We start from the raw sequence: 27,256 nt of genomic DNA, 5'->3' as shown, positions 1-27,256 counted from the left end.
GCTTGTGTACTGCATTCAAAGTTGAGGTCAAGTTTGGTATGTAATGATTCTGTATGCTTTCATTTGCTAAGCTCCTGAGCATGATCTTGGTGATAGTGAATGAAAGTCAAACTGTGACATTTGTATTTATTATGTACATTCTTAAGACATTTTCACAGTTCATTTTTATAACATGGCATACATGTATACTACATCCTAAGGATTGTCCTGTTCAGAAGTATAGCTTAAATTGTCTCTGGACATAATCGTGTGATGTTGTACAAGCACTTAAGAATCCACTTGTGAGAATATGCACATTCTCTCCCTTCTGAGAACTGGCCTTTTGCCAGATTCTCACATAACCATTTGCTGTGTAGAAGTGGTCCTTCGACTCACTGCGAATGTCAGTCATTCAGTCAGACAGCAGGGGGCTCTAGGAGGTTTTGGCGTGGCCATTGGCGGTCCTCTGCTCCATGTTCTTAATGAAGGGCATCATGCACTTGTCACCGCCCATGAAGCGGTAGGTTGCCATGTTGGCCTCCCACGGCAGCAGGCTGCGAATGGAAAGCAAGTGCACAGTTACCACAGGGTAAAGGTTTAGGGCTTTGAACTCACGACCTAGACAGGAGGGCCTAGACAGGAGGACCTAGACAGCAGGGCCTAGACAGCAGGGCCTCCCGCCCCCGGTCTTTCCGACGCCGTACTTACGCCCGCGACACAAAGGGAATATACATGAGGCGTGGAATGCAGATCATGTGCTGCTCTCCCAGGATGGCGTTCATGGACTGTTGCACCGTGTAGAGAGGATCCAGGGGAGGAATCAGGCCCTGCAGCTCCTTCCTGAGGGTGTGGTTCACACAGATACACAAATACATCCATTCATTTATAGGCACTATCATCATCGGTGACATACACCCTGCGTGCAGCAGGTGGTGAAGGAGCAACATGTACGCTGGACACCTGATCGTCACGCTACTGTTTATGAGCAGGTATCCGACCATATAGTATACATGGCACGTATTGCAGTTGTTCTGGATAAGGGCCACCAATACAAAAATGCAGCGACCAAAGTAATGGCGGTGTCTTGCCTGATCTCGCAGCCAGCGAACATCCCTGTGTCCACGATGTAAGGACAGACCAGAGTGGTTTTGATGCCGTCCAAACCCTCTGCCTGCAGCCCGTGGGTCAATGACTCGTGGAAACCGACAGCCCCAAATTTACTGGCACAGTAATCCTGGAAGGGGTAAAGAGAAAGGGGGAAACTCATTCCGGTAACTTATTTTATCATCAATAAATACACTCCATACTGTAAAGGCCATCGTCATCTACGGAAGTTCTCCAACCTCACCTCCACACAGGCTGTGCTGAAGAGCCCCAGGACACTCGCTATGGTCACCATGTGTCCATGGTTCTTAGCTTTCATCTGAGGCAGGAAGGCTTTGGTCATCTATTGTATGAGAGAAACACACACACACACAATAAGTGTGTACATAGCGAAGTATGTAGGGAACCATGAGGATCCATGATTCCTGTACTGCCTCCCCACTCTGATCTGTAGCCAAGCATGCATAAGCCAGTCGGCTGGTTCTGTAAATTCTAGGGTGGGCCAGTTATCACACAGTAAAGTCAAATATAAGAGGATGAAGTGCTATGGGAGATTATTCCTTCATTCTTTTGAACATGAGACTGAAGTTATAGTAAGAGGATCATATTGAAAGAATCACATTCCTAATTGGAGGTCACATTCTTTCATGATCTGAGGTCTCGCTAGTGCCTAAGAAAGAACCCGATAGGTAAATCAAGCCCAAGTCGGGCTGACATCATAAATCGCTATTTTTTGGACATTTGCCTTCATGTCCTGAGGTGGTGTTTGCTTTCAGGCTGCTGCGCTTCTCATCACACTTCAGTGAGCAAACACAGGCAGCTCAACAGTGGCACGTTAAATCAGCCCCTATGTCATTCGTTCGAGGCTTTAGTTTCTGTTATAATATTCATATCAAATATAGTTCTTTCTTTTTAAGATGCAATAACAATTCGTATTTTTTTTTTTTTTAACCTCACCCAAAACAGCGCATGGCAGTTCACCAAAAGAGTCCTCTCCAGCAGCTCATCCGGACAGTCCAGCAGCCTCCGTCCGGCTACCACCCCAGCGTTGTTTACCACCATAGTGACATCCCCTACCTCGCGTCGGACCAGCTCCGCTGTTTCATAAATGTTCTGCCGGCGCGCAAGGTCCACAGTATAGGTGTGCACCTTGACACCCAGTTCCCGAGCAAGTTTAGCGGTGTGCTCGTTGGCATCAGCATTACAGTCCCAGAGAACAAGATGCGCCCCTTCTTTGGCGAACTCCAGAGCGAACAAACGACCCAGCGCCCCACCGGCCCCTGTGATTAGACAGAGCTCTCCATCAATGCACTTCAACCGCGGTCGTATGACAGTCTGGACTATGGCACTGAGAATGGAGATAGTTACATCTACGAGCATCAACAATAGGTCTACTAGCACAATCATGTTGCTCTATTTTACATTCAGGTTGAGAATCTCGTAATAGCCTTATGGATCAGGATGCAGAGGGAAACGCAAACAAGCAGACCGTCAAGCTTTGGCTATTTGTTGTTGTTCCATGCGACCTGCGATTGGATGGACATTTTATGTAACTTCAAGCCATGGGATTAGGATGACTGCTGGTGGGCACCAATTGAAAAGCTTTTGTCTGATTACAGTAGGATTGACTACCCAACTCGTGAGCATGCAGTAGCGGTCTACTGATCCTACTGATTACAGTAGGATTGACGACCCAACTCCGACTCGTGTGCGTGACAAAAGCTTTTCTATTGGTGGCTTCCGGCAGTCATCCTGTCCCATGTATTACTTAAGTAATTAAATAGGAATACGCCATAATTATAAGAGTTATCAAAGGGAGATCAAGCATCAACGTCAAGTAACAGGAGCCATTAATAGGCCTCAGTGTAAGAATTGGTCACAGGATGTTTTATGTCACCTCATAGCTTTTCATAACTAAAATAATGTTATATTGAATTGTAGAACGACGTTTCCCTCATGTAATTAAATAATCATGACTACCTTAACTGTCTGGTTGCCAGGATGATTTAGCCCTTTACTCTAGGCTACTTCATTGTTTAGACAGTGACCCATAAAGGAAAACCAAAAGTCCATTGACATTATTTATATGCACATTAGTTTATTGACCTTTGCAAAACATCAGTTGACCTTACGTAAGTGATGCAATTGAAGCAAAGCACATTTGCGCCAATGGAATTCACTTAAATACATTTGAATACATCAGCTTAATATGAATCATGTAAATTATATAAAAAGAGGCTACATCTCAAGTGTCCTTTTTTTCTATATCTATAAATGAAGTGCATTGCAACAAACGAAATGGATAGAAAACACTATGGATACGTTGCATAATTAGCTTGTATCATTCAAATGCCCCGTTCATTTAAAAGAGGATGATCCAATTTTGCATTTCCCAATGCAAAATCTCATCAGGAAAATATCTAGTAGGAATTACAAACTCAAAATCATTGAGTTTAACATCCTCAACCCTGACCCAGAGTCCAGAGCAGATGCGAGGTCCTCCAAAACTAAAAAAATAAAAGGATGCATTTGGGTTAACTAGAACCACAACTTAACAAGCTATGAAAAGGATGAATTACAGGTGTGTCAGATTTATTTGGCTTTGAAATCAAAAGATAGTCAACATAGTCGATCTGATGGGGAAAAAAGTCTAGTCATCACTAACACCATGTAAAAGTTATTGCATGTAAAACTGTTAGACAAAGCAATGGCATACCTTAGTTGCCCAATCTGTTAGTTTCGGGAGACCTTTCACTCGCTCAATTGTTCTGCAAAAGAAAACTGGGTGAGCCCATATTCCTACAAGTGCTACAAAGTTACTGTTGTTGCTGGCTGATGTGTCAGACTACATTGGCTTAAAATAAACAGGAAGTCAACATGGTCGATCTGCTGGGGAAAAAAGATCAGTCATCATACAGTCAGCAGCAAGTCCAGATGGGATAACATGCTGTTATTCTGTAAACATTTGATAGTACCTTCAGAGAATTTGGCCGACTTCGGATTCCAACAACGGTCATCGATGTGACGGAGAACAGCTGAAAGATAAAAAGCGGCTTGATGAGATCAATGGCCAAGTAATCACAGTCAACTGTTAAGGGGGTGGGGGAATACATCACAATTCAATGTTATGTGCCACATTCTTACCCTCCACATGTGGGGATGCCTCCATTGACCACATCTACAGAAAACAGCAAAATAAGTGTTACTCACAAAATCAAGTAAACAGTTTAATGTTCATTGGTAGCTTACTCAGTACTCACCATATGTTCATCTGTTATTCGATGGAGTACTTCAGTCCGGATCAAAGGCCTAAAATAAATTAAATTAACACATTAGGTGTATTCTGATGTGGTAGAATATGCAAACAAGAGCAATTGGTGATTCAGTCCATTTGGCTTAAATTTCTGGTTAGTCAACACTGTCGATATGATGGGGAAAAAAGTTTAGTCATCATAATCACCAATCATACTAACGTTAGTTGAACGTAAAACAATTGAGAACTCACCGGCTTCATTCTTGGTGCCTCGCGTGGCTTGGCGCTGGGGTTCACCATAATCTTTGTGCGTGTACGCCAACGTCACGAGTCTGGTGAAAATACATTCACTTTCACCTGTATGATCTGTGAATTATATGAATGAGAGTAGTATAAATAAATGTATAGCAGGCAGAGCATCGATATAAAAGAGCTGCTTGAACCACGTGGGGAAATGGTTAGCTAGCGAATCCACAGCTTCAAGTACCAAGCCAGTCAAATTCAAGATAGTTTATTTTGAACCTTAACTAAACTGATATAACAAAGAATCCGTTTTATATTGGAGGCTTCATGTTCAGAAAGTCATGTTTTACTGTAGCTTACTATAAACGCCTCGATATAGCTCAGACGAATAATTTTCTAACTTACCGTTCACGTCGCTGACTTGAAGTCAAAGAACGCCTTGCACGGCTGCGAGTTCTTCAATCTGGTTGAATTCACCAATAAGGTGGAGCCTACTCAGGCGCAACCAATAGCTGCATTCAGTGGGACAACCAATTCCGAAGAAGGAGAATAATTGCATTGTGGGATTCGTTGTTTTCAAACGGCCAACAAACACATTCACATGTGATTTCAGTGTTGTGGAGGTTGCATATTCTGTCTGATTCCCCCATTCATTTAATACACTTATTGTATAGAAACTTTTATAACACAATATGCATAGAATAGAGCCTAGTCTACATATTTGTTTTTCTATGTATAATATCGGTGCTTTCTAGGCTGCTACTTCAGTTTCTTTATCTGTTGGTTGGTGTGCACTGATCCCATTAATAAAGTTTTGTGTTTGAAATACTATACTGCCGCCTGCCGGTGTCATATTTTTCTGTCCAACAACAGGGAATGTAAGGCTAACCATGGGGTCAGGGTTGGTCATCATCTTTACATAATATAGGCCTAATATTAATATTAAATAATACACATCTCACATAGCCAGAAGGTGAGACATGCATCAGTAAGTCATTTGTACAAATACAGTAAAATAGCAAGAATAAACAATTTATTCATGCAAATAAGAATTAAAATGATGCTATTGCAAATAGCTATTTTCAAGTCCTTTACAGTACAGTAAAGTAATCCAGAGGAAACAAAGGATGCAGCGTCTAATCCAGAGGAAACAGAGGGTGAAGCGTCTAATCCAGAGTAAAACAGAGGGTGCAGCGTCTAATCCAGAGTAAAACAGAGGGTGCAGCGTCTAATCCAGAGTAAAACAGAGGGTGCAGCGTCTAATCCAGGTCAGAAGCAGCTCGTCCACAGCCACAGATGAGTCCACGCTTCACAGCCTTCCATGCCCTGTGTAGAAATCCTCTCACGCCTTTCTTGGAAGACTTGCAGGGTCCCTCTGGAAGGTTTATGTGTATATTTCATTTGACTTTCTTCGTAATTTACTTCTGGATCAATACAAGGAATTTAGTTACATTTTAGCATTCACTAGCCTATGTGCCTGCTTTCACATGTGCTTGGGAAATGTATTTGAATGTTAGTGAATGACTCACTGGTTGAGAGGCTTGGTTCCTCTCCAGTGGACATATTTTTGCCACTGATATACAAGTCAGGGAAGTTTGTTCCAAACTGTAAAGAGGAAGAACAACAATATTTTAAACATCAGTACAAGTTTTGATGTGGAAAAAAAGTTATGTATGCATACTGTTTTTAGAGTGCTTACCGTGGCTTTTTCCACCTTCACCTCCGTTCCAAAAGCTGATACGAGGCCAACTGGGCTGTGATTAAAGCAGTTGCTTCCAGAAGGGGTCCAGTGATTGAGGAGGTTTTCAACAACCATGCCGGAGACCATAAAGCATAGCTCCTCATCCTCGATAATGGCATCGATATCAAGAGGAAGTTCTGACCGGAATGCCTCCGAGTACCCAGCAAAGAGCATATCTCCAAGCATATAATCCATCTCCCCCATGTCTTGTTCAGAACAGGGCAGATTCAACAGAGCCTGATGGAGAGCTTTACTCTTCGGTGTTTTGGCCCACAGTTTCTGGATAACAGCCCAAAGCTGCTGCGACAAGCAGAGGCGCTTCCTTATATCTTCACCCAACATCGATACGGCAGGGTTGACGGGGAAGATGTTACTTACTAATCTGTCAATGGTGTGCAGAAATAGAGCATCGCGGACAGTTCCAGTGGATGCCAAGGTCCAGTAGTCCTCATCTTTGGGCCTGTCTACCCTGCAGTGCTCTCCACAGTCACCAGGGGTCATAGAGTAGCCTCCAGAGATCAAGCTGGAGCCTCCAGAGATCAAGGCCCTCACAATGAGGCAGGCAATGTCTCTGGACACCATCTGGGTCTTAGAAGAGACACTGGTCTGCAGGATCATCTTGGAGCCTGAGCGCTGTGCTAGCCGGTTGTAGACAGAGTCCACAATCCTCCGTACCTCGGCAGGCTTCAAAGAGAAGCTGGCCTTTCTCTCGCTGCTGCTCACTGACATCCCTCGGACCGCAGACAGGTGGTTCTCCAGGTCAACCAGAAAGGGACTGTCAAGCAGGATTAACGAGACTACCTTGCGGGGTGCATCAGCAAATATCTTAACCAGAAGTTCGGCCATGATGGTGTTCAGTGTTGCAGAATCCATCACTGGAATCTCTGCATGGCAGACAGGGGACTTCCTGTCAAGGAGAGACTGGACATCCTGGACACCGCAGGAGTGTCTGCTGAGCAGAGGGCCAGTCCAGCCAAAGGAGGGACATCTGTTCCAATCCATCAGGCTGACGACATTGATCACAATGCCGCTCAGGATGCTTCCCATCAGGGCTTCCCCTCTGACACTCAGGAGTCTCTTCAGGGCAGCAGGTCCCCCAGCCACACTCAGCAGATCTCCAAGTAACGACTTTACAATTCTGACGCCCACAGGCTTGGAGAAGCAGATGCGAATCCGATTGGCTGCTTGGAAAGCATCTGTGAAATTCCCTGTGGTGAAAAGCTCCTGCAGGGCCTTCATAATCACCCACATGACCAGGTCGACCAGCGGCACCGCCTCCTTGAAGGCGGGGTCGGTTCCTATGCTGAGTAGCAGCTGGGTGGCCAGGTCCACCACCACCACTGAGAGGCTGTGTGGACGGGATGCCAGGAGGTAGGTCAGGTCATTGAGCATGTCCTCAAGGGCCTGATGAACCACGTCCAGGGTAGCAGCCTCTTCTGCAAGCTGTCTCTGAGACACAGATGGGTCGCCATTCGCAACGTCCACTCTACAACAAAGAAGGCAGAAACATAAAACACAACGTCAGACTAACAGCCCGGCAGCAGAAATACAAACCACAACTTTAGCTTCCATAGCAGCAGAATACTGTAGAAACACGTTGTATTTAATATCAGACTCACTGGTTCGGTGGGACATTAAGGGACGGTAGTGACTCCCTGACTGGCTTGATGGAGGGGCTGTTCCCGTTGGAACCAGAGGAGACTGGAAACATGGTCCCATGCTTCTGCTCTCTCTCCATCTCATCAAGCTTCAGGCGAGTGTTCACTTCCCACTTCTGTATGTAAGCAACACCACAAAATATAGCAAACCTTACAACATTATTTGCAAGCTGAAACTTGTGGTACTCCTGTGTGAGTGCAGCAGGTTCAGATACGCTGGTTATTAGTTCAACAGCTATGTGTGTGCCTTTATCTCATGGCTTGCTTACCAGCTGGGCAACACAGAGATCTTTGCCCTGACTGATTTCTTTTTTAAATCTAGGGATTCAATAAAGAAAAGAATGTTATCTATTTGACCCCCAGGTCTGCCTTTTGAACCTTGCAGACAAGTGATTACTGTCAAATCATAGAAGTAATGATTGTGAACCCCAATGCTCTCTCACCTGTCACTGAAAGCTGCAGTAGCCTTTGAGGTGAGCCAGGACTTCATGTCCTCAGTGGTGACATGAGGGGGAGTTTTCTCCTGTGCCTGCAAGGCCATGAAAGCCTTCAGGACTCTCCTCTGAAAAAAAGAAATGGTCTTATCAGAAGATATATACCATCTATTCACACATACTATCTATGTTTGAGACATTTTTAGCTGTTTTGTGATTTTTGACGCTGTCTGTGTTTTTATGGCTAACCTGGTGAGCATAGTAAGTATGGTCCCAACCAAGCTGTATAGATCTCAAGTTATCAAGGCTGGATCTACTGTCGGAGCAATAGGCCTAAAATTGGAAAAAGTGTTGACCAGAACCAGCAAATTATTATAAATAAAATATTTTATAACATATAACATTTTATATTTGCAGAAATATATCTCACCCGACTACATTCTATCTCGTACGACATCGAACTCATGAAATTGTGTAAGATATATAAATAACTGTGTAAGAGCAAAATGTTGGTCGTATTCGTTTCTGCTTGTCGATGAAATGATGTTTGATCAAATTCTCAAATTTATTAGAATGCATTTTAGAATAGTTTCATTGTGACCTTTACGAAAACATTCGAATGAAAATATCAGACGACATGATGTCACTGGCGTACTTAGCGCCAAGTAAGTTACGTTAGTTGTTAGATTTATAAATACAGGCGATGACTGTCGTTTAGTTTTGTAAATATAGGTATTATCTATAGACGCATTAAATTAGTTAAAAGTATGCAAATGTGTCAAACAGTATGCACTGCAGTATTTTACCTTGGTAAACTGTATAGAAGACATTTAATTACAGGCATAAGCCAGCAGTAATACAATACTTAAACTTGTAGTTCAATCAACTATTCAACTAGTTTGTGACTAGCTTATCTATTGGCCTACCTTCAGTTAATGTAGACTGTAGTCAGTGATATAACTATCAGTTCATTTAATCCAAGAAGTTTGTTTTTGGTGGTAGAAGATAGACAACCTTTCTCTAATGGATTACACATAAAATCCTATTACAGAGAACAAAATAGAAAGAAAGAGTCTGAAGTTCTAGCTATAAACTCATGCAGTAAGGTCCAAATAAACAGATTAGGGGTCATGAAGACAAAGCCATAGGCCTAAATAGAGAAAACACTCCTGTATTGGAGATGGAGGCAGAGGAAGAAAGGAAGAGGCTGTTTGTATGAACATAACCAAGTTAGAGAAGAAGATTGAGATTATGGCCAGACATCCAGTTGGAGAAAAAAGGGTATTCTATTATTGCTGAAGGAGATGGAGTAGCCACAGAGAGAGATGGAAGAGAAAGTATGGGTTTCTAACAGCATGAGAACAGGAAGAAATACATTTTTGTTCAAGAATGAAAACTGCTTAACTCCAAACTGACTCTCAGACATGCTTCAATAGTCCAGTTGTTGTGGCTCTAATAATCTGATACTAATTTCAGTTATGTTTTTTTTCAGTTGCTCATGTATTTGTTTACAACACTGACCCCTACACTTGCAACAATTTCTCTCGATGCTGTTTACCACAGTTATATAAGCCATCAGCCCATCTGATTGTGACTGAGTCATGCAATGATTTGGCAGAACATGATAGCAAGCTAAATAAAAATGATGATCTCATGGTGGCCAGCATTGCACTGCTATTGCACTACGACTCACCTGAACTTCCTCCTTAGAACTTTAGAGGGCACCAGACACCAACCTTATACCCAACTATGGCCTGGTTCAAAAGAGATACATCCAATTAAATACTCCTAGTAGTAATTTCTTAGTAGTTAGGATAAAAGTCTTTACTTGTCAACTTACTATATATAATCAATTTTAATTCAGATATTTTATAGCAAAACAATCTAAAAGGCTATTGAAAACTGAGACTGTAAGACCCAACCATTTGTTGATCAAATATATTTATTTCCTGTTGCTGAAGCATTGAAATTCATGGATTCAGTACCCAACCATTAGTTTATTAAACACAAACATTTAAAGATTGGTAACTTTGAACTCATTCATAAATCAAGTGGATCCTTCTTGCTCACGTTGCATTGTGGCTGGTTTCCTGTTTCCTGTGTTCTGAAACAGTGTAAATGATACAGACACAGCAGGGACACAAATGTGCCCCGGCTGAGAATTAGATCAATGCCGATCCCTCCATCTCTCCTCAAACTCCATTCCATTCCACTCGGAAGTGTTTGCCTGTTTGATGTTGCCTGATAACTGACAGCGATAGCAGGGCAATAAGTGGTCTCCGCCAGGCTGTGTCCTTGGGGATGTGAAGGGAGAGAGAGGGGGGTGACTCAGTGTGTGGTCACTCTCTCTCTGATGTGTTCATGTGTTGGTGACTCACCTCCAGACTCCTGCCAGGGATGGCTTCTGCTAACCTCCTCCAGACCTCCTGCCAAGGCTGGCTTCTGCTAACCTCAAAGGCACATGGCTGTCTGCGATCCAGTCACTGTGAGCTGTCCCGAACAGTGAGGTGGTGGACCACAGGCATGCAAGTGGAAAGGGTTGTCAACTTTCCTCCAAATACAAAAGGGAGGAACGATTCAAAATGAAAACAGAGACTGTACACACACACACACCCCTCTCTAACATAATGCTGACACACATATTCACACATTACTGTAGGCTGGCTCGTGATTCAGCTGTCTCCATGAACAGCTCAATGGAACATATTGTTATTTTCCAACAGGCACCGTTGAGCTATTATGGAACAATTGTGTGTTTAAGTGAATGGGAATGTGTATGTCTCTCTCTTCTTGGATCTCTCTCTCTCTCTCTCTCTCTCTCTCTCTCTCTCTCTCTCTCTGTGTGTGTATGTGTGTCTCTGCTGCTACTATAATACCAATATATTGAATTACTGGAGCAGCAGAGCATCTGTTGGTCCATTGTGTGCAAGGACAGACCAGCTAACTGACTCATCCCACTTCAGTTTCCCTGCATAGATTCCTCCTCATGGCTTAGGGTGGACATTATCCTAAAAACTGGTGGGTATTGTTAGTTCAGAAAAGTGAGCTTATACAGTCACAGCATCAGTCACCTGGACCTGAATAGAGAAACACTTAACCCATCTGCAACCCACCCTCCCCTCAGGTGCTGTCATTACCCAATCACACCCTTGTACCCACAATAACATCAAAACACACGGACACACACACACCTTCATTGAGCAGGATACAGTTACAGAGCTATGTTTAGTGCAGCGAAGAGATAGACAAGATGGCTGAGTGATCGCCAATGTGAGTTACGTACATACTGTGGATGGCAGCTGTTGTTGTTTACTGCATGTGTGTGTGTGTGTGTGTTTTCCTATCTGCCCTTGTGTAGTTGAAGTCTGTATCACTATAGGGGAGCTGGAGTTCATCTGGCCCCGCCACCCTCCTGGTGTTAGTCATGGTGATGTCAGCAAAACAGACAGCTCCTCTTACTGGAAGCAGTCCGGGCAGCTGCATCACCTGCCCGTTAGATGATGGCTTGGCAGCTAACAGGCTGTTTTTCTGCCTGACGTAACAAACTGATTCATATCAAATCCTCCCTGTCTCCCCCTTTCCTTCCCTCCCTGTCTCCCCCTTTCCTTCTCTCTCTTCAGCCCAGCCTCTAAGGTTGAGATATGTTGTTGATGTTGTCTTCTTGGGAATGTCTGTCTTTGGAGATAACAAATACTGAGGAGACTGAAACCTCATAAAACATGTCAGTAAGGGTGTTCATAATAAACACTCAACACAAGCACGTTCAAGGCAGCGATTGAGGACGTATTAGATTGGTTTAACTAATCACAAGGAGTACCTTTTGACAATAGAAGATATGTTTAAATACTGGGTCTTGGCAGTTGATTTTCACAGTCAATTGTCATCCAGGTAAAGGTAATGAAATTTCCTTTTCAACATTATCAGCGCTGATAGCGTTATTTGTCCTGGCAGCTTTATCAGTTTGATAGTAAACTGCCAGGGTGAGCAACTCGTGACCACTCAAAGGCAGGCGTGTCACCCCGCCGGGGATTATGGGTAACCAGTTGTGACCTCAGTATCCTCCAAGAGTTTATTTCCAGTGCCTAATGTGACATTGAGAGAAAGAGCATAAAGAAAAAAGAGAGCACTTAAGGAACAGAGAGAGAGAGAGAGAGGGGGGGGGGGGGGCGGGGGTACATAACACCATCAGCTGACCTGTTTCCTCCCAGCAGCAGCGCTCCCTTGCTCAGGACTGTGTGTGTTTACAGTCACCTGTTTCCCACCGCCGGACTGCTTTTGTTCTAATGTGACGGTGAGCAAGAGGTTGTCCGGATGTTGTTTGATTCAACGTTATAGAGATAAGCTGCATTATAAAGACCCGGACGTTTGTCCAAGGTGTGGTCACAGTGTTTGCCAGGAGGTTTATTTCTTTCCTCACTGCTCAAGATGAAACAAAGCGCAACAGTCCCATGTAATTCCCTCTTACAGTTGAACACAACCGGGCAATAAAATATCTCTTTCATCTGGCGCTGCGCCGGCAACACTCCTAATCTAGAGTGATAAAACAGATTTATGATCAGATCATGATGCACTTGTGTGTGGGTGTGTTTTCGTGTGGGTTTGTTGTGTGTACAGTATGTTCAGTGAGCTGTGAAGTCTCGGACGGTAGCTTTTCCGTCCTCCTGTAACAAGGTAAACAAAGGCAGGTTTCCAGGGCACAAGGTTTTCCCGCCAAACGTCCACTGCTCTGGTTCTCTCTGTCCACCCTCACCATGACAACGGCCGTCTTGTGTTGCAGGAAGCCACGTGAGGGGCAGTGCTCCAGAAATAGAGCTGAAAACACACGCACACACACACTCAGGGCAACAACACGCTTCACTTCAATGTGTGACAGAGACCTTAATGTGACCTCCATTATAACAATTGTTAGGGAGACGGTGTAAGGGTGGACAAAGCTATGTTTGTGTGTTTATTAATAAACATGGGCTGCTATGTCCTGGTCTCAACACTAGATGTCCTTGGTAGGTTTCCTCAGAGTTCATTCTTCTCCATATGTGTGTATGTGTCAAGGGGTTGCCCAGGAAAGGAGCATGGAAATACAGTTAAATGTCTCACCTTCTCTCCTCCTCCAATAACATACCTTGTAGGATATACTAGGAACTACTTCTCCAGCTCCTGCTACAGCTACAGCTAGAGAGGGACCCGAGGATTACTGACCAATGACTCATCCATCTGGACGCCAATACGAAAGAAAGCAAGAAACTGATATGGTCCTTCGGTTACACTGACCAGCAGTCTTTTCAATGAAGTATACAGTACATTGTGTTTTTGTTTCCGTTAAACCCCTGAATATTTCCGCCTGTTTTGGTGTTTATTCATGGGTACTGTTTTGTTTCTGTGCCCGGCACCGATACTAGTGCCAGCGGCAACTGAGTTCTGAACTCAGCAGGGCGGGTTGTTTTCGGTCACGGTGCCATAGCAATAGCCTCACTGACCTTTTGTACTCTAATCTGCAGAGTGTGGCCCGAAAGCCCGCGAAGCAGCAGCCAATCAGGGGCCAGCGCTGGGGAAGGGAGAGAGATAGAGGGTAAGGTTGGGAGAGACAGAGAGAGAGAAAGAGAGTGAGAGAAAGTGAGAGAGAAAAAGAGATAGAGAGAGAGAGAGGAATGGGAGCGAGAGAAATCGGGTGAGAGATACAAAGGGAGAGAGAGTGAGAGAGAGAGTGAGAGAGAGAGTGAGAGAGAGAGACAGCAGCTGAGGGGGACTGCTGCGTGGCAACTTACAGTTGAGACAAAGACAGCGCCTGTTTCCCGCCACAGAGAAGCCTGGTTGGCCCAGTGCCAGGCCCACATTCCTCCTCCTAGCCTCCAAAGAACCAAAAGAAGGGAGGGAAGGCATGAGGGAGTGAAAGGGGGACAGGAAGCCCATAGAGGGAGATATTGAGGGAGGGAACACAGAACAGAGCGGGGAGGGAGGGAGAACAGAGAAGGACGAAAGAGAAGAACTTAACTGCTTCGTCCCCGGTCTTGAGCAAACTTCCGCTTTAGTTTTTCGTTTGAATGTGCAGGGTTGAGACACACGAGTTTCCATGATATTGGTTTAAGTTACAGGTTCCTGTGTGGTCTGCTGCCTCTCTGCTGGTGTGGGACAACATTCTGTGAAAGTCACTGTTAATCTTAGGAGTTAAAACCGTGAACACACTGGCCATTCATCACAACATCCATTCTGTTTTTTTGTTGTTGTCTTGACTGAATCCTGAGAGGTGAGACTATACCTCCTTACATCTGAGCACGGAAACCAGACTGAGGCAATGGAGCCAGTTGTCAGCCTAGCTCTGGATCATTGCTGCCGATGTTGCACATCAGCAGCCCGTAGGATGAACTTGAGAGACGGATGTTCTCTTCCCTCAGTCATCTAAACAGGCAGTTTATTGGCATTTCAGTCATGAATGGTGACTTAGTGTCCAGATGCTTTGACTCTGATGGTGGAGCCGTGTTTGTGTGTCAGGATGTGTGTTTGTGTGTCAATGCGTGTGGTTGTGGCTGTTTTTGCACGTGTGGCTGTGGATACGTGTGGTCGTGTGCGCGGCAGTGAACATGACGTGGCCTCCCTGTGTTGCAAGCTGTCAGTCCGGAACGTTCCCTGGTGTTCCTTCACTCGCTCACATGTCACGCCGCCGTGAGATCGCATGGACAGACCTCACTGAATACTGACAACCTGATCGCTATCTTCCCTCTCTGCAAGTCGGGAGCTGTCCTCCTCCTCTCTCCTGTTCCCTCCTAACCCTTTTACTGGAGTACCTATCAACACTCCCCCAAGCTTCCCACCAGAGAAGGCCCTGGGCTCAGTCAGCCCGGCATGTAAAAGGCCCCGCAGGTGAGGCTATCTTGCAACATACCCCTCCTCCCACGCTCCCTCCCTCACTCCCTTCCCCTCCTCCTTCTCTCGCTTTCCCCTCCCTCCCTGAGACTTTAAAGAACTCAAAGAGGCCCCTTAGTGTCAGGTCTTCAGGGCTCAGCTAGACACTTAACGTGACTGCCTCACACACGTTGATACCAAAGAGAGCCTGAATGGAATGCGGAAGCGGCTCAGTTGCATCACCGTTAATGGCAGTTGAGGCCCAAGAAGGGTGTGTGTGTGTGTGTGTGGTAGAGGAGAGCTCTGTGCAGACCCAGTGTGTGCCCTAACCCCTCTCTTCTTTTCCCCTCTCACCTGTCTTAGCTAACGCTTCCCTGGGGAATGCCTGATTTAAGGCTCCCTCACCCCCTCAGTCGGTTACCCTTGTGAAGGTTAGTGTCCTTCGGCCACAGTAACTCACCTAGCTGACACACACACACACACACACAGACACACACAAACACGTTGACAAACCGTGCAGCAGACATCCTCTGATGGCACAGGACTGGGTGGTCCTGTCATATACCAATCAAATAATCATGTAGATGGGCTATTGAGCCTGGACTGAGATTTCATAATGATCTGGAGTTTTCTGAATCCACACAGCCATTTTCAAAATATTCGGAATCCACTAGACTGTTGGACAGACACCACCTGTTAGGGGGCCATTACCAGCTGGTTCAACTGTCAGTGAGTCTGAGGACTGGACACAGGAGGACCTTGCCTGGCCTAAGTTAACGGCCTGTTCATGGGGGTTTGAAGCACAGTAATACCATAGACAAATAACTAATTGGACGGTTCTGGTCAATGCTCCACCCACTTCCTGTTTATATCCAAATACTGATGCAGATAATACACACAAGGACAACACTTGTACGTCCAACTCCATGCAGTGGTCCACAAGTGGTACTTAACGAGTGAGGAAGCTCATTCACCAAGTACAGATCCACGTGGAGATGCACAGAGAGGGGGGCACTGCAGGGCAGGTGGACCTCTCAACCCAGATGTAGGTTTCATGGGTCATGGCACCCAACCAACTTGGAGACCTCAGGACCACGTCTGCGCTGACCTGGCAACAGCCCAAATGATGGAGGTCAATGACAGGCAGTTGATTGGATGCTGATTGATCTGGGCTGTGTCATGTCAGAGCGACCGGTGAGTCACCTCTGGTGGGTGTCCTGGTGTCCCGGAGGCCCCCGGTCCTCATGCTGTCCTGCTGATGCTGACGCCTGGGAGCAGGGAGCACGACTCCCCAGGGAAACTCAACAGCTGTGAGTGAGTGAGTGTGTGTGTGCGTGTGTTTTCTCCTGAAAGAACACGCAGCGAGATCTACCTCGTGAACCCTATCGTGCTCTCTCCATTGCTAACACACGCGAGCAGACTTCATACAAATACACACATCGCACACATACACGGAAACACACCACAAGCCACAGGGGCCATGCATGTTTGCGGTGTGATAAGTGGGCTGACAAAGTCAGTTATGCATTAACAGTTAGGAGATGTGGAGGGAGACAGGGAAGGTCCAAAGGACCTGAACCGGCAATTCTTCTCATTTAGCCTTGAAGTCTCTTTCATCTGGCCGCTCACACACCTGGCCTGGACGAGCCCCTTGATAAGCCCTCGACGGCCGTCACACTTATTGCAGCTTCAGAGAATACTTTTTATTACAAATTCTTGTTTCTTTTGCTTATTTTGCTCTCCTTGAAGAAGTAACATGAATGAATGAATGTAGGAATGAATGAATGAATGAATGAATGGATGAATGAATTTGGCAGCTAGACTGAAGACTCTGGGTGTCTCAGCCAGGCTTTCCAAAGCTCAGGGAACTTGTGCCTTAGAGCAGCGATGACAGAAGTGGTGACGGGAGGATCTTGGTCGTGTTTTCTCATGTTGTGATTAGCAGATGGGTCTAAGTTGTGTGATGCTGAGCCAAGCAGATGGGAGATACATGGTGTGGGATGTCGTACCGCATTTAGATTTACCTCCACTAATATAAATGACAACTTCTGTAATACAGTAGATTCATTGGGATCTATGTATTATCACACTGATTTCACACTTTTCTGTAGCTCTTCCAATGAGCATTGCCAGTTGAGGGCTTTGTGTCACTATTGAGAGTTTCAAAATCTTGTGGATTCTATCTGCTATCAGTGGTGCTCTCCAGTCCAAACAGTAGTTGAAGGTTGCCAGATGGGTTTGAATGGTTACCCGTTGTTATTTGCTACAGAATTGTGGTAAAACAAAATCCTCAGGGAACAGCTTCACTTCAGCCTCTGAACATTCAGTCATTATGGTCCATTCAGATTTTATCTGACTGCCAACTCAGTGATCTAAACATAATGATTAATCAGCTTATGGCAAACTACCAGACAGCTATCAAAGGGTTTCCTATTGAGTGCGTGTAATTGAGTGAGTGTGTGGGTGGCCAGGTGGGTTGATGTTGGTGTGTGACTGCATGGGAGGGTAGATTTGTGTTTGGGTGTGTGCTTGTGCGCATCCCTGCGAGTGTGTGTTACAGTTGAGTTCTGCTAGCCAGATGTCCTGCTATAACCACTGTAGAGGATAATTAGTAGGCCTTGCAATGAAACAACAGCTCTTTACTAGTTAGTGTTTAGGCAGCGAGTGAACAAACACTGTTACTGAGTTCATGGTCACTACGAGCAAGCTAGCAGGGTTGTTGTTCATGGTCAACGCATGGCTACGCTTGGGTCAACTTCACCTGGTCTGAAGATCAAAGAACAGAGAAAGGTTGGTCAGTAAGCAGACATGCGCACACACACACATACAAATACACCCACGCATCTGATAAACACAAAAACAAACATCTGTCACACACACACACAGACAGACATCTGACAAACACACACGCACGCCCGAGGAAAACACACACACGCACACACATCTCAGGTATCAGTGGGGCTGTGCGAGGAGGTGCGGAGAGGAGGAGGAAGATGAAACAGTAGATGTGTGGTCTCTGGTCTCTGCCTGCTCCAGGCTGAGTCTGTCTCTGTAACTGACACTGCGTGAACTCTGGGAGATCATGTGAGGTGGGGAGCGAGCCTCCGTCAGCCTCTCAGGGGAGCAGGACTGCTCCCAGGGCTCCCTCATCACACCACCATGGCTCCCAGCTTCCCTCCACTGTCTGGGCCCTCTGACTCCTCACAAGACATCATGAACGGTTGGACGTTTGGATCATTGCTAGCTGTTTCCGCTCTCCCCGCCATAAACGCTGTATCTGATTGCAACCGTTTATGACGGGCATGGCAAAAGCAAATAGGTGTATTGTTATACGACACACGCCCACACACACACACTCGCTCGCAAGGTCTTTTTTATGATGTGTAACCGACAGAATGAGAGAAGATGCTGTATACATGGGGATGGCAGGCAGCAAGTGTGTGTTTTGTCATGGGAGTGTTGTATCTAAGATAGCTTCTGAGTGGAGTCCGCTGGGGACGGAGGGGACATGTTTGTGCCACCTGGGAGGGAACACAACGTGCTTTGGGACCATGTGGAAGCAAACAGCAGCAACAAGCTACTCAAGATTGACAGTTAAGTCAACCAAATGAAAAGGCATCAAATGAATGGGCCTTAACCCTAACACAAACTCCACATCTCATTTAACCCCCACACACACATCCCCCCCCCCACACACACACACACACACACAACTTTCCTTCAAGGCCTGCACCGCTGAATACCACATGTACACATTCTATATTCTGTATATACAGGATATAGGCATACAAATGCATGGCTTATTCACCAACATGCAATCTGTGGTATGGGTTTGCAAGCTCTATTCTACACAGCAAGCATATCTCTATCAGCTACATTTATTATCATGCACATCTCCCCAGTAAAATCAATATATCGGATATCTGAGGCCTGACATGTGTAGGAGTGTGTGTGTGTGAGTGTATGTGTGTGAGAGAGAGATAGAGGAGAGATAGAGAGAGAGAGAGAGAGTATTGGTGTCCTGGGTTAGGATATTTGACCCCAAAAGAGAGAAGAGGAGAAAGACTACATGTCGGAAATGGTTGAGGGAAGGGGGGGGGAGGGAGAGAGGAACTGAGAGAGAGTTTGAAAGAAGAGAGAGATACAACTAGAAAGAGAAGGGTGCTTTTATTGGCGTTGTCTCTCAGTTCAAAGACTGAGACTGTGTGGCGGTGTGGGCTGTCATGGTACTGATCAACTACAGGTCCCATGTTATCGTACTCTCCAAACCCACTATTACACATTTGTAAGCATGTGTGTGTAAACATTTATGTGTTTAGGTGTGTAGGCATGACTTGTGTGTGTAAGTGTGTGTGTGTGTGTTTGTGTGTGTGCGTGTGCAGGTGTCTGAGTGCTTCTCCTTATCTCCCCAGGTAAACAGGGACAGCTGGGACTTTGAGGACTCCTGGTTAACGGAAAGTCCTTCAGTTGTTGAGTCACCTCGTTAAACAGAATGTTGCCAAACCTTCACCAATACAAAGCCATGGTATATCACTCTATAAAACCTGAATCCCCGGCAGGTGTTTGCGTATTTATCACTGGCAGTCATAGGAGTTTGGGACCGGACCCTAATATATTAGAGATTCCTTCTCCACCAGTGTGCTATGTGGTACTAAGCACTGCTCTAATGGACAGTGGACAACTGTGAATACCTGCCCTGTTGCACTGGAACATCCCTGGTAGAAGTCCACAGGTACAGCTGGTAAGAACACAGTCATCATATCAGTCAAAGCACAGGTTGACTTCCATCCTCAAGACTTCCATCTAAGGTCATTCATCAGAAGTCGATTACTGTCACTGATATGAATCTGGGAGGCGTTTCCTGAAAGCTGTCTCATCTCAGATCCGCTGTAGCCTATTGGGGGCCTTGGGGAATAATGTTGGTGCGATGTGGCTTTCGGAAACCCCCCACCCATATTGGCCTTAATGTTGCCTGCCAACCACTAGGGAGCATTGCTCTAACGGTGAGACATCAGCCATGGGGGCAGACCACTGCTGGAATTGTGCCAGTCAGTATAAGCCTACCTGGTTCCTCAGGTTTGGAGGACACAGCGCAGCATGCTGGTACAGGGAGGCCAAAGCTGTGGCAGCCTTCCACAGGAGAATTGATGGAGACGGGTGTGAGAGAGGTTTAGAGCACCCCACCCAGGCTTTGCTGAGCTGCAGTTTACACAGCAGTTAATCCCCTGGGGCTCTCTCGCTGTGTCTCTCTCTCTCGCGCGCTCTCTCTCTATGTCACTCTCTCTCTCTCTTTCTTTATGTCTCTCTCTCTCTCTGTCTCGAATTCCTCCTCTACCATCACTCCCTCACTCCCTGTCTGTTGAGAAATACAAATTCAACAGGCATTTCACAATCTCCCGCTTTCTTGTCCCGCTCCCGGCCCTCTCCACTCCCACTCGTGTGGGAAAATGTTTCAGGACATCAAAAGCCCAGAGAAAGAAGGAGTGTTCCCCCCCCCTCCTCCTGTCCACATCCTTTCCTGCTCTACCTGAAGGTCTACTGGCAGGTCTTCTGGAGAGAGAAAAAAAAAACGTTCGTCTTTGAGAGTAGAGTTTTCTAGAAACTGACCTTCGCTGGAAATCATTCAACTCTTTATCACCCTGCTGCAGCCCAGCACACACAGAAAACCCTCTGGGGGAGACTGACTGTGTGTGCTGGGTTGAGGGGTCACAGGCCAGGGGTCAGGTGATACTGTGTAGTCTGGGTACCTTGCTCCACCCTCTTTCGATGTGAGGGGTGGACTCAAGAGAGAGGGGAAGGATTGATGGCTCTGATCACTACAACGCTGTTACTCCTCTCTGGTCGTGTCTCCAACACTTCATATTCAATCCAGACTTCATTGAAAGTGTTTATGGGGTATAGTATAAAGTATTTAGGGGGTATAGTATAAAGTGTTCAGTAGTGCAGAAGTGTGTAGGTTGTTGTAAACATTTGTTCCTTTGACAGGAAACCATGGTTACGCGCTCAGATATTATTGCTAACGTGTTGCTGAGACGTGACAACTTTAAAGGCCTTACCACACTCTCCTACCACGCACACACTGACTTTCACACACATACGCACAAAGACACACACAGGTTATAGAGTATATCCGGTTACACTTAAACCTAAAAAAAACTTTGCATGAAATACAAAGAACCTGGTGGAGAATCGAATGGTGTTAGAATAGTTAAATATAAACTGTCTCTGTGAGTTCTCACACCTTCAAACATAATCCTCATTCTGACGGGTTATCGTCATCAATGCTAGGTAAACACACATAGAAAAGGCAAGTATGTGTGTCACACAGTATAAGTCAATGAAGCTGGGAGAAGGGATTGACATTCACTCACAGAAAGGCATATTTACAGATGATCTGGTAACAGGGCTGCTTTCAGGATGAGTGTACTTGCTGTTAGTCAACTGTTGCTTTGTTTTACGGTATAGCCTGCCTGCCTGCCTGCCTGCCTGCCTGCCTGCCTGCCTGCCTACCTACCTACCTGACTGCATGCCTGTGTGTTTGTCTGCATGCCTGATTGTGTGTCAGTCTGTCTGTCAGGATGTAGTGGTGATCGGTTTGCTGGTTTGACTTTCTCTCTCTCTGCCTGTGTGAAGCTCTCACTCATAATTTCCTTTCAAGAAAGCCATAGAGCAGAACCAGAGTGAAAGGAGCATATGCACGTAACAAACATCTCATAGGGACTAACCCAAAGGTGTCTGACATTACGTTTTGGTGGCAAGGTGACTCAGAAACTTGTGGGCCACCAATTAGTCATCCGTCAACTGTGGCTCAACCAAACCAAATTACAGTTTGTAAAAAAGAAAATCCCCAAACCCTGGTGTACGTGAAGCCGCATTGCACTGTGACAAGTGACATTCCACTGAACATGGAAGTAGTGAACATGATGCTGAAGCGTAGTTAGGCAGTGTATCTTTGGCCAGGGTCCAGTTCTTGGCATGCGTCGTGTGTTGAGAACTGTCGATGTGAGAGAACGGGTAGCACAGGAGCGCCCGTCTGCCCGAGGTCACCCTGTGCACCCGTGATATTCTCTTTTGAGGAGCCACCTCGACCCTCCCTCGTCCATCTCTCTATCTCTCCCCTTTCCCCCCTAACCTGAATCTCCCCCCCACCAGGCCTTCTTCTCCTCCCCTTCCCCCTGTTCCACATCTGAGCGTTGCCTTGCTAGCGTAGCACCACCTGTCGTGTGTCTGTTAGGCCGGCATGCCGCAGTGTTCTCAGGATGGCCATTCATAACTTCTCAGAGGCCCCCCCCCAAATTCTCTGAACTCCATTTGTACGGCACACTTTTTTCTCCGGTTGCTCTCTAAGGGAGACATGAGAAGTTTTGTGTGAGTGTGTGCGTGTATATCAAATTCAAGAAAATCAAATGTATTTGTATAGCCCTTTTGACAAGCAATGTCACAGAGGGCTTCACATATGCCCTTAGAACTGCCCCTCAACCAACCTCAACCTAAACCAACCTAAGACAAGGAAAAACTCCCAGAAAAACTCACCAGAGGAGAACAAATTTAAGAAACCTTGGGAGGAGCAATTCAGTGAGGGGTCCCTTCCTCCAGAGATGGTTGGTGGAAGAGAGGTGCATAACACAGGCTAAACATAGTCATACAACAGGGAGGCCTCAATGGATATTGAAATACCCAAATACAGTGTTCAACTTGGGTCAGAGTTGGTAAATGTCAGTTTAAGCAGAGGTAGCCACAGGGCTGGGGGACTTTGACCGGCGCAGCATCACAGGCAGGGGAATGAGGGAAGGGACCGGGAACTCGCTGTTGTCACAGATCGATGTCCACTGGTGACGAGGTCCAACATTGGCAGACTGACGACCAGGCAGATGCTGACAGCTCAAACCCCCCACACCACAGGGGAGGTGTGGAGGAGGGTGTGGAGGGGGGACAGAGAGAGGAGAGCAGGGATTAGAGAATGCAAGGAGAAACTAACAGTTACAGTAATATTAAGAATGAGGTCCCCACTCGTCAAGTGTGGACTAGTGCAGCAATTTAGCAGAGCAAAAAGGGTATTTGATGCAGCCGTAGACACTAAGACAGCGCCAGCCCCTCTCGGTTGGAACATGAAATCTGTTCCAGGGAAGAGAAACTCTAAAATACGAATAAGAATGCCGCCCGTCTCCTCCAACAGAAACAGTAACAGTAACAATATACAGGAACAGGTTTACTTTATTTGTAAACTCAAATTATATGATACCTATGCAGACATATGGATGCTTTATTTGTAATCTAAAAGTTAAATATGATACATATACAGACAAACACACCCTTCAGGTTTACATTAAAAGTACACACACACACACACACACTAGCAGCCGTAGAACTGACTAAACAAAAAGTTTTATAACCTAAATTTGATTGTCGAAACGGTATCAGCCTAATTGAGACATGTAATTTGTTCCAGAGAAGAGGTACTCTATATGAGAAGGTTTTTTTTAATTTATTATTAATTTTGGGAATGACCAGATAGCCGGCATCTTATATGTGTATCGTATATGTGTGTATGTGTGTGCTTCTGTACTGGACATGCAGGGTTGAAGGCCTGCTCACGGGTACTCACTCATTGTGTCACAGAAACTACCATATGGTGTGTGTTCACTGTCACTAAAACGTTTTAAAATAATCTTTGATTTGGGTATTCAAAGGAATGTGGACAATAAAACTAAACCTAACTAAATAATGCGTATCAGGAATTTCTAGTTTCCAATGTAATAATAAGATACAGTTGTGTGTGTGCGCGTGTGAGTGCCTGTGTGAGTGTGTGTAAGTGTGTGTGTGTGTGTGTGTGTGGCTTTAGTGTAATGTGAACCCAAGGCTACTCCCTAAGTAATAGGAGGAACATGATTTTGGCATTGTGGGTCAGGGATGGGCGCTGTATTCTCAAAGTATTGTGGGACACCAGTGGGAAGCTCTCTCCCATGACTGTCTTTAAACGGTTTACTCTCTCATGCTCTTTCTCTCTCTTTCTTTCCCAAATGTTCTTAATCTTACCAACACATTCTAAATGTCCCTCTCTCTATCTCTTCAACTTCAATCTACAATCTACACACACACACACACACACACATTAACACACGCGCACGCACACACACACACACACACACATTAACACACGCGCACGCACACACACACACACCCACACACACACACACACACACACACACACACACACACACAAGCACACACACACAAGCACTGTCACACAAAGACCTCAGGAATCGAAACCGTGATTCACTTCTCAGCCTCTTTCACTGGCAGGACAGAGGAGCAGGATCTGAGACAGTAGGGTTCAATTCAAGTCACCTGAACAGGTCCTGTGTATTTGATTGAAACCTGTTCTCTCATTGGTGGAGGAGAAGGGTCCTGGCAGGACGGCAGCATGTGCAGACTCATACACTTGGATTGCTTCCCACGACCTACCAGCATGGAGGAATGTTAGAGAAAGCGGAGATTGGTACTGACTTGCACACTAACATGCCTCGCTACACCACAGAGATAAAACCTCATAGAGAAACGCGCCTGAGTAACACTTACATAAACATTGCGTACTGAGGTGTGTTTTGATGGATGTGGATGTCGATTCAATTTTCTGCATTCTGGACACATACATACAGTACAAACACACACGTACACACACACACCTCTTTTCTGTGAGTGATTTAACACTCTTGTCCTGCCTGCAGACAGTCTACACGGTGTCCCTCGCACCTTGTGTGAGAGGTGGGTAACTTTGGCCTCCTCTCACTCCCTCCTTCCTCACGCCCTCTTTTCATGCCTTCGTTCTCCTCTCGACCCCTGGGTTTACGAGGCCAGCGCTGCCTCATAAATGACCCGCGTCACGCTCCCTCAGCGTCACCCAGCAGCATCCAGGGGTGACCTGCACCAGCAAACAACCAGCTTGGTGTGAGCCATCCTTTGAGATGTCCCCACCATCGGAACCGTCTCATTTTATGGCTTTATATACTTTCTGCACAAGACTTTGACAGAGCGAGAGTGCGAGAGAGAGAGAAAGAGAGAGAAAGAGAGTTTTTCTCCCTTTTATTTCTTTCCTTTCTTCTCTTTCTTAAAAGTGAACTGCGTTGCACGTTTTAATGAGTGCATACTTTGCTGTGGTCAAGGTAGCTAGCTATCAGGTTAGCTATTAACCAACCCTTCCTATAGCCTAATGTGCTACAAACTGCAAGGTGTATGGCAAAACAGGAAGCTTCTATCTTATAACGGCCTAGGCGGAACGTTCTAGCATATCGAAACCCAATCAAAACTGAAGCCTCTTTCTCATTGGAGTATCTCAGCTTCTGAATACTGGGTGGGGAGCACAGTCTTATTAAAGAACAAACCTAAAGTGCATGAGCACCACTGGCTACAGTAAGTCAATAGTATTGATGCTGGTGAGAAGAGGGAGACTAGGACAATCTGCCACTATTTGCAGTGGGGGTGCTTTGATACATTCTCTCTCCCAATGTAGGAAACACAAGATTGTTACTGGCTGTGCTAATATTGTTTGAGGGAAAGTTTAGAGCAGCACTTGTTTACAGACATGATAGCTGTGGTAACCCACATTGACGAGGTGCTTTGAAGTATTTCCTGACGACTGCTGCACACTTCTAGCAAAACCCCGTTGGAAACACCCTACACGTTCCTCTGTGTGAGTGTATGAGTGTGTAAGTGTTTGAGTGTTCTGGTCCGAGAAGGAGTGGGTTTACTTACATTAACATACAGGTGGGTTCCCTTTCCATGGTTTCATTCTTTCCTAGTGTTGAGACCATCAAACAAGGCCCCTCCTGCCCACCATTTTGATTTATTGAAAATGAAAACATATCAATTTCAACAACCATTCTACCGTTTTGATCGCTACAATCAAATGCGAAATATATATACAGAAATACACATATACGTGTATAGATACATATATAGGTGAAGAGAGAATCACTGCTAATCTCGTTGGCGTAGTTTTTTCGTTTTAAAGACACCAGCAAACATGCATTTGGGGTAATTGGAGCTCTGTGCAGCTAACAGTGGTGTTGGAGGTGCTCAAGCGTGTGAGAGTCCAGGTTGTGTGGATATGACAGATGAACTGCCTGCTTAGCTGTTGGCTCATTGAGTGAGTAGAGGCCTGGCCCCGGAGATGAAAGTGATTGTGTGAATGGGTAAAGTCTCGGTGTGTGCAAAGAAAGGCATGTTGAGGTATTCCATTCAGCGTTTCTCAGAACCCATGGGAAGTTGAGTTCTCGGGATACCCTCCTCTCAGTCTGCATTCCCTGTGAGGTCTGAGGGTCACTGAGAGGGAATTGGAGAGAAGTATGGGAGAGAAAAAAGGGAGAGAAGGAGGGAGAGACAGGAGAGAGAAGGAGGGAGGGATGGGGAGAAGAAAGAGGGAGAAAGGAGGGGAGGAGGGGAGGAGGGAGAGACAGGGGAGAGAGGATTTTCTTGAATTGTCCATGAGTTGGCCTGGGCATGGGGCCTAAGAGTTGCTTTGAAGATCTCAGAAACGTGGCGTCTGCTGTACTCTGCTGTCACTTCACACTTCTTTTGGGCCAGACAGGTTTGTGTTTCCTTGCTATTGACATATAGCCTGGCTCTGCCCTCCTACGTACTTCCGCTCAATTTGGATTTTGCTTCTGTACTAGGTCTGGGATTTCAGTGCATCAGTCGGTTTTCAGAAACAATTTTTTTGTAGGTCCAATCAGCGAACAGAGGGAGTGGCTGAGAACGATGACGTTGATTTCGTGCACTAGTTTGAGTTGTAGTTCAGTAATGGCGGCGGAGAAAGATGCGAGCGAAGCTATTCTGCGGTTGTGGCAACGCTGCCGAATATCCATAAATTAAAGCCGGAGCAAGAACAATCCTTGCCGAGTTTTGTTGGTGGTCATGATGTTGTGGCCATCCTCCCCACGGGGTTCGGGAAAAGTTTGATTTTCCAGCTACGGCAGCTAGCTCCGTGGTGAAGGAGTTGGCTAAGGCG

At 45.8% G+C, this 27,256-nt stretch overlaps 2 protein-coding genes, 2 long non-coding RNA genes and 3 other non-coding genes across 9 annotated transcripts; all 7 read right to left on the bottom strand.

The window, feature by feature from the left end:
* Positions 1-125: 125 nt before the first annotated feature.
* Positions 126-2,532, bottom strand: LOC134026002 (retinol dehydrogenase 10-like). The gene is made up of 5 exons (XM_062468629.1): positions 2,041-2,532; positions 1,328-1,426; positions 1,068-1,213; positions 688-819; positions 126-533 (listed from the first exon to the last, which is right to left on the bottom strand). Exons 1-5 carry the CDS (start codon positions 2,488-2,490, stop codon positions 413-415), a joined length of 948 nt encoding a protein of 315 aa, XP_062324613.1. The 5' UTR covers positions 2,491-2,532; the 3' UTR covers positions 126-412.
* A 738-nt stretch (positions 2,533-3,270) lies between these two features.
* Positions 3,271-5,111, bottom strand: LOC134025896 (uncharacterized). Its single transcript, XR_009931330.1, has 7 exons — positions 4,985-5,111; positions 4,589-4,702; positions 4,344-4,392; positions 4,228-4,261; positions 4,059-4,118; positions 3,800-3,851; positions 3,271-3,590 (listed from the first exon to the last, which is right to left on the bottom strand). It is a non-coding gene; the product is annotated as an uncharacterized LOC134025896 (long non-coding RNA).
* On the bottom strand, positions 3,661-3,755 carry LOC134031254 (small nucleolar SNORD12/SNORD106). The gene has a single exon (XR_009931867.1). It is a non-coding gene; the product is annotated as a small nucleolar SNORD12/SNORD106 (small nucleolar RNA).
* On the bottom strand, positions 3,915-4,006 carry LOC134031245 (small nucleolar SNORD12/SNORD106). Its single transcript, XR_009931865.1, has one exon. It is a non-coding gene; the product is annotated as a small nucleolar SNORD12/SNORD106 (small nucleolar RNA).
* Positions 4,457-4,547, bottom strand: LOC134031239 (small nucleolar SNORD12/SNORD106). Its single transcript, XR_009931861.1, has one exon. It is a non-coding gene; the product is annotated as a small nucleolar SNORD12/SNORD106 (small nucleolar RNA).
* Positions 5,112-5,777: 666 nt separating the features above from the next.
* Positions 5,778-8,292, bottom strand: LOC134025740 (uncharacterized). The gene is made up of 5 exons (XM_062468608.1): positions 8,248-8,292; positions 7,940-8,094; positions 6,279-7,806; positions 6,109-6,184; positions 5,778-5,954 (listed from the first exon to the last, which is right to left on the bottom strand). Exons 2-5 carry the CDS (start codon positions 8,056-8,058, stop codon positions 5,839-5,841), a joined length of 1,839 nt encoding a protein of 612 aa, XP_062324592.1. The 5' UTR covers positions 8,059-8,094; positions 8,248-8,292; the 3' UTR covers positions 5,778-5,838.
* A 2,059-nt stretch (positions 8,293-10,351) lies between these two features.
* Positions 10,352-14,252, bottom strand: LOC134025531 (uncharacterized). 3 transcript variants are annotated; one of them, XR_009931200.1, is made up of 4 exons: positions 14,175-14,252; positions 13,887-13,954; positions 10,863-13,224; positions 10,352-10,824 (listed from the first exon to the last, which is right to left on the bottom strand). It is a non-coding gene; the product is annotated as an uncharacterized LOC134025531 (long non-coding RNA). The 3 variants fall into 3 exon arrangements; XR_009931149.1 differs by lacking the exons at positions 13,887-13,954; positions 14,175-14,252 and adding an exon at positions 13,507-13,850; XR_009931098.1 differs by lacking the exons at positions 13,887-13,954; positions 14,175-14,252 and adding an exon at positions 13,532-13,850.
* Between the last annotated feature and the right edge of the window lie 13,004 nt (positions 14,253-27,256).

The sequence above is a fragment of the Osmerus eperlanus genome, chromosome 1 (assembly GCF_963692335.1).
Source record: "Osmerus eperlanus chromosome 1, fOsmEpe2.1, whole genome shotgun sequence".
NCBI classification, from domain to species: Eukaryota; Metazoa; Chordata; class Actinopteri; order Osmeriformes; family Osmeridae; genus Osmerus; species Osmerus eperlanus.
This window is presented reverse-complemented; position numbering and strand designations above follow the sequence as displayed.

Bases quoted from the DNA above. Each gene is read 5' to 3' on its own strand.
- LOC134026002 (XM_062468629.1), bottom strand. From the start codon at position 2,490: ATGATTGTGCTAGTAGACCTATTGTTGATGCTCGTAGATGTAACTATC. The intron at 1,214-1,327 runs GTGAGGTTGGAG...TACCCCTTCCAG, and splicing joins TCAGCACAGCCTGTGTGGAG to GATTACTGTGCCAGTAAATT. The intron at 820-1,067 runs GCAAGACACCGC...CCACACCCTCAG, and splicing joins TTCGCTGGCTGCGAGATCAG to GAAGGAGCTGCAGGGCCTGA.
- LOC134025740 (XM_062468608.1), bottom strand. From the start codon at position 8,058: ATGGAGAGAGAGCAGAAGCATGGGACCATGTTTCCAGTCTCCTCTGGT. The intron at 7,807-7,939 runs GTGAGTCTGATA...TCTTTGTTGTAG, and splicing joins CTTAATGTCCCACCGAACCA to AGTGGACGTTGCGAATGGCG. The intron at 5,955-6,108 runs GTGAGTCATTCA...TAAACCTTCCAG, and splicing joins GGAACCAAGCCTCTCAACCA to AGGGACCCTGCAAGTCTTCC.